This window comes from Nicotiana attenuata, unplaced genomic scaffold (genome assembly GCF_001879085.1).
Source record: "Nicotiana attenuata strain UT unplaced genomic scaffold, NIATTr2, whole genome shotgun sequence".
Taxonomy (NCBI): Eukaryota; Viridiplantae; Streptophyta; class Magnoliopsida; order Solanales; family Solanaceae; genus Nicotiana; species Nicotiana attenuata.
In genome coordinates, this window is record NW_017672257.1 from 126,874 (window position 1) to 133,520 (window position 6,647).

General features: G+C 43.4%; 1 protein-coding gene across 1 annotated transcript; it reads right to left on the minus strand.

Moving 5' to 3' along the window:
- Positions 1-464: 464 nt before the first annotated feature.
- On the minus strand, positions 465-1,322 carry LOC109212487. Its single transcript, XM_019376137.1, has one exon. It carries the CDS (start codon positions 1,320-1,322, stop codon positions 465-467), a length of 858 nt encoding a protein of 285 aa, XP_019231682.1.
- Positions 1,323-6,647: the final 5,325 nt, after the last annotated feature.

Below are 6,647 nucleotides of genomic sequence, written 5' to 3' on the forward strand. Positions count from 1 at the left end.
TCTTCGAAGTCATCATACCGTTCGTGAGCGATTGTACGCTTCAGCTTATGTGTGGTGGTGAACTTTACGTGGTTGATCACCGAGTCGTCTCCACCACCGATAATCATTTGTATGGTATGTGCCGTCGATGGTGGCCTTGGTGGTCCTTGAGATGGGTCGCGCCCTCTGCCGAAGTTAGCCCTTCCTTTATCGCTGAGCAGTTCTTTCAGGTATCCCTGGTTCAGCATTCTGACCACCTCCTGTCGTAAACCTATGCAGTCTTTGGTCTTGTGTCCTCTTTCCTTATGGAATTCGCAGAGGACATTCGACCTTCTTGCATTTGGGTGCGATTTCATCTTTTGTGGCTACTGTACCTTCGTGCCTAGCTTTTCTAGTGCGTACACTATTTCTGAAGGGGAAACACAAAAGTTATGAGCAGATAATAATGGAGGCATACCTCTTTCGTTTCGAAGGGGCGCGATGTGTCACGATACAACATCTGTATGCCTTGGGGGAGGTGGATTAGGAGTTCTGACATAGGGCTGATGCCTTTCCCTATTGAAGCGTGCGAGTTGATCCCTTCGTCCGTCGTTACGTCGATCCTTCCTATCCTTGAACTGTACCGACGTTAGGCGCTGGGTTGGACGGTTGAGATCGTCTTCATCTGCTCTTACTTCAGCGTAGTAGGCATTATGGATTTCCTCCCATGTGGTGGGAAGGTACTTCATGAGTCTGTTGAGTAACTTCTTGGTTGCCTTCGACCCGCTTCTGCTTAGCCTATTTTGGAAGGCTGCGACAGACATTCCTTCTGACACATTCGGCAGTCCCATTCTTACCCTGTTGAACCGTGCCAGAAAGTCCCGAAGTCCTTCGCCCGCCGTTTGCCTGATGGCGAAGATGTCGTTGACCCTAGCTTCAGCCTTCTTTGCTCCTGCATGAGCGGTAGCGAATTTATCCGCCATCTCCTCGAATGTTGATATCGACCGTGCTGGTAGCTGAGAATACCATGTCAACGCCCCTCCTGTCAAAGTCTCACCAAACTTTTTCAACAGCACGGATGGCACTTGATCTTTTAACAAGTCGTTGCCTTTTACCGCGGTGACGTAATGAATCAAATGATCTTCTGGATTCGTGGTCCCGTCGTATATTTTCAAGTACGGTGGCATTTTAAAAGTTTTCGGGATGGGGTAGGGAGAAGCTTCCTCACTATATGGCTGCTCAACAAACCTTCCCACATCGCATTTCGGCAGCAGCTTAGGGGCGCCGGGTATCTTGTCAACCCTTTCCTGGTGTTCATTCATTTGATCACGAAGCACTTCGTTCTCGTTTTCCATTTCTTCCATTTTCTTTAGGATGGTCGCGACTGCACCATCGCTTGCATTGACGGTAGTGCGGGTGTTGCTTGTTCATACAATGCTTGGCTCGCCGGTGACATTAGCGATTTCCGTCGTCGGCGAATCTTCGGTATTTCCTTGAGGGAGTTTTTCAAGCATCGTGTTTAGAGCGCTTGTCAACCACTCTTCTAGCAGCTTTTTGACTGCTGGTGGTGTTTTCACCGTGGACGTCGAAGCTCCTCTTCCACGCAAGATCGTTAGATCCTCGAGTGTAGAGGGTGAGATCTCCCCCTCCGGTGTACCTCTTGGTGTTATGTTCTCGGTATTTTCTCTACCGGCATCGTTGAGGGAGTCCAACAGGTTGTTCGAGACATTTGTTATCGCCTTCAACCTTGCTTCTTTCTCTGCCATCGCTGGTTTCTATGGAGTGCGAAGAGCAGAGATCGTTGCTTTTGATATCCCAGGTGAGAACTATGATTTCGACTACAGAAGTGTGACGACCCGACCCGTCGTCTTATGAATTACCGATCCATTTTCCCCATTTTTTGCTTCTTATGTTTCGTTATCTTTGTCATATGTGGCCGAGTTGGTTTGGATTGGTTTTGGTAGGAAATGAGACGCTTAGTATCTTTAAGGAAGGCTTAGTTTGAAAAAGTCAACCGGATGTTGACTATTGTGTTAGAGGGCTCGGATATGAATTCCGATGATTCGGTTAGCTTCGGGGGATGATTTGTGACTTAGGAGTGTGATCGAAAGCGGTTTTGGAGGTCCGGTGTAGAATTAGGCTTGAATTGGCGAAGTTAGTATTTTGGCGAATTCCGGTTGTTAGGTGAGATTTGGATCCGAGCATCGGAATGGAATTTCGAGAGTTGCTGTAGCGTCGTTATATGATTTGGGATGTGTGTGCGAAATTTCTGGTCATTCGGAGGTGATATTGTTGGATTTTTGATCGAATGCGTGTTTCGGAAGTTTCATCAGAACTTAGGCTTGGATTCGATGAGGATTGATGATTTTAGTGTTGTTTGATGTGTTTTGATGATTTGAATGAGTTTGGATGATGTTTTAGGAGGCGTTGGTGCTTTTGGTTGAGGTCCCGGGAGCCTCGGGGTGATTTCGGATGGCTAAACGGGAAGTTTTGGACTATGAGTTATTGCAGAAATTGCAGCAGCTGTGCAGGGCATTTTTGGTCTTCGCGATCGCGAGCCAAGGGCCGCGATCGCATAGAGGAATTTTGGCAGGGCTGAGTCTGGTTCTACACGTTCGCCATATAGGGTCCGCAATCGCGAAAGGTTAAGTTCTCGTGCATCACGTTCGCGGTGGTGCGTACGCGTTCGCATAGTAGAAGTTGAGGGCCTAGCACATTTGTTCTTCGTGTTCGCACATGTGGGCCGCGTTCGCGTAGGTTGAGAAGTCAAGGCATCGCGATCGCGGGTTGGGCACCGCGTTCGCATTGGGTAAATTTGGTCAACAAAACTTTTGTTCATCGCGAACGCGGAGGTTTGACCGCGTTCGCATAGGGGAAATACCAACTGGGCAGAAGGGCTTTTAAAACATTTTGTTGCGCGAGCCTAAGTTATTTTCCTCCATTGTTGAGCATCTTGAGAGCTATTTGGGAGAAATTCAAGAGAGATTCGAAGAGGATTGATTGGAGGTAAGTCCTATGAACTAAAAACGCGATTATTATGTGAAATTAACCTTGAAATTCATGGAAACTTGGCTAAAATGGGAAGAACTAGGGCTTGAGTTTTGATATTTCAAATTGGGATTTGAGGGGTCATTTGGACTCCGATTTTGGTGTTCTTTATATGCATTGACTCATGGAGAGATAAGGAACCCACTGGTGTAAGAATTTCTGAGTTTTGAGAAGTGGGCCCAGGGCTCGGGTTTTGCCAATTTCTGGATTTTTAATATTTTTCGATTGTTTTCGATTGGGTATTGTTCCTTTGGCATATTGTGACGTATTCGTTGTGATTTTGGTCAGATTCGACGCGCGAGGAGGTCGATTTGAGAAGCAAGGGCATAGCGAGCTAGATTTTTGGTCGGCTTGAGGTGAGTAATAGGTGTAAATGATGTTCTGAGGGTTCGAAACCCCGGATTTTGCACAACGTAGTGCTATATTGAGGTGACTTGCACGCCGGGTAACGAGCATGGGGGAGAGCACTGTTGGGGATTGTGACTTGGTCCGTCCCGATTGATGAAATTACTACTTAATTGATTGAAGTTTACTTGATATCATTATTATTTTGGACTAATTGTCATAATTGGGCTTCGTGCCAACTATTTGAACCCTTCGGGGGTTGCTATTGCTGTTTCCCCACTACTTGGGCATATTATTTGAACTCAGTCCAATTTTTTAATATTGTTTTGCAAACTCAGCCACTTTTACTCAGATTTGAAACTTAAATGACATTTCTAACAATGTTTTGGGCTGAGAACTATTATTTTACTATTGCCCGAGAGGCTTATGTGATTCTGGACAGAGTATGGGATCGGGCTGCGCGCCGCAGCAGTATTATATTGATATTAATATGAGGTCGAGGGCCTAGTTGATGCCACGAGATGGCTTGATATTGCGCTTGGGCCGTAAGGGGCTCCTCCGGGAGTCTGCACACCCCCAGTGAGCGCCGTCGACGATAAATAAATGGAGCGGGCTGCACGCCGCAGTGGGTACTAGAGAGTATCGTGCTATGCGTTGCATTTCTTATTTGAATGTCATTTATTTACTCATCTGTTGCAGCATTTCCATAATTGTTTCATTTGTTTACTGACTTTATACTACTTGGTTTAAATTGCTGCATTTATAGATTACATTGTGCCTATTCAGGATTTCTTATTCTCAGCCTTTATTTATGTTTATTACTCACTGGGTCGGAGTACTCACATTACTCCCTGCACCTTGCGTGCATCTGAGGCTGAGTGAGGACTTCTCTGCTGAGCAGCATATTCCCGGGAGCATCGAGGTAGCTGGCGTCCGCAGCCCTGATCTCTCCCTTTCTATATTTTATTTTTATTTCGCATTCCCTAGACTGCTATGCATTAGGTTGATAAACCTGTATTAGAGGCTCAGACTTGTGACACTGGATCTTTATGGGCTATGTAGTAGGTTTTATTTGATATTCCGCATGTTAAACTCTTATTTAAGTCTTTAAGTATTATGAATTGGTTAATTATCTATGTTAATTGGAAATGAACTGTATAAGGAACTGGGTTAAGGATGTTGTTTGGTCGGGTTTGCCTAGCATTGTGTTGGGCGCCATCGGGGATTGGGGTCATGACAAGAAGTTCCCCACAGACGGCGCCAAATTGTTTGGTTCAAAAGAGGCTGAAATCTCTTGAGCAAATCAATCAAAAGAGATGAGGGGGTAAATCGTAATCGAAGATAATAAACCCCAGGATCAACGCAACAATCGGAATAGTAGTAATGTTCAAAGAGAGAGAGAGAGAGAGAGAGAGAGAGAGATAGTAATAGAGAGATAAAGATGAGAGAGAGAATCCGTTTGTATATTGAAAAATCCTCCTCTATTACAAAGCTTAGATCCCCTTTATATAATGGGGGGGATCCAACCTTCGTCCTTGGAACGACAAAATCAGTATATTCTATAACAGAGCCGATGACAAGTCGAGGTCGTTTTTCCTCTTATCCCTGGGTCGTCCCCTCATATCGGCTCGTAAACATTCAGTGGTCGGTCATGTTGATGATGGGACGTGATTGGTCAAATTCGACCCCATACAAACTTATCGCTGACTCTTTTTGTTGTTGGCCAACACATGGACTCCCATTTTTTATATCTGCCTAACTTAACTCAGTGTTATCTTTAGAACACTATATGAAACTTCCTGAATCTCTCTGACCACCTCTCGACGATCTTTCCTTTCTCTCGCTTTACTAGCTTTTCATCTTCAAGCAGTTATCTACTGGTGTGTTTCCCCATTGCTGCTTCTTTCATGTTTGATAAAATGTTGCAAACTTAGTGCCGTATTTTTAAGGGTACTAATTTTGTCAATCTCCTCAAATATGAACCTTCTGTTAAAAGGTCCTCCACTATAATTTCAACGTTGACCCGTGATGTTGCCACTATAGATACTATTTTACCTTTTTATTGTGCATTGTCTTCCCTTGATTTTCCTTTCACAGATAAAGTGGGTAAGTACCAAATTACAGTGTAATCTTTTGTTAGATATAAAATCTAATATTTTACTTATAACTTTATAACTATAATTGTTTGTAGTATTTCAACCCCTAGCAGGAGGTAACTTTGCCCTAGAGATCAGCAAAGATAAAGGTGAAAGGGGCATACAATGTGAGTCCGGAACCAAAATGTTGTTCCTTTGGACTCAAAGTACACAAATAGGTGGTAAAAAAAAGTTACATTTTTATGTATAACACCACAATACCTGGCGCTATACATTAACGGTAACTGCACCGTTAATGTATAGCGCCAGGTATTGTGGCACTATACTGCAAAAGCTAATACGGCGCAGGTATAATGCCATAATAGCTGGCGATATACTCCTTTTTCCCGGCCCCGCCAATAATTTCTGAGTTCAATAATTCAAAAGCGTATAGTGCCAACTCGTTTGGCTCTATATATATAAAAAAAAATTTCTCGGCTAGCCATTTCCTATATAAAGAAGTTAGAATCATACAGAAATTCATTCAAAAAATTTTTAACTCTTGTTGAAACGTCTATTGTTGTTAAATTCTCCAGCAGTTTTTCATTATGTCTGAAGAGCGTAGGATAAGAGTTTCATTATATTGGGGGGGAGGGGGTGAGATTGTGATGGAGAATAACTCTGTGGGTTACAGTTTACCTGCTAAGTGTCATGTTAAATTGCCACTTACAATGGAGTACGATACATTGATATCGTTGTTATGCAAAAAAATGAGTGTGAGGAAACGTTCAGTGATACTTAAAGTAACCTGAAGATATCCGTATTCCGTCACTCCGTAAGGGGTTGCTTTTTACTCGGAGTTTAACATCGACGATGATGAAACTTTGAGTGATTTTCTGAGGACTCCGGAAGAATGCCGGGAATTTCTTGTAATCAAAATGTTGGAGATGTACGTGAAGGTCGAAGACGTTCCAAAAAACGAGGTTGTGCGTAGTAGAGATAACCCCTAGTCATCGGGTGGTTATTCTGGAGCAGTTTTTGCCGGACAGGTTCCGGATGAAAGAGTTTTCTTTGATTTAAACTTATCACCGTCGATGAATGAGCAGCGAGAAAATAATTTATACCCTGCTTTCCATAATTCACAAGACGAGTGGTAAACTTCAATTTTCATTTGTGTTAATTATGTATATTTTTGTTGTATTGAATTTGTATTAACGCTCA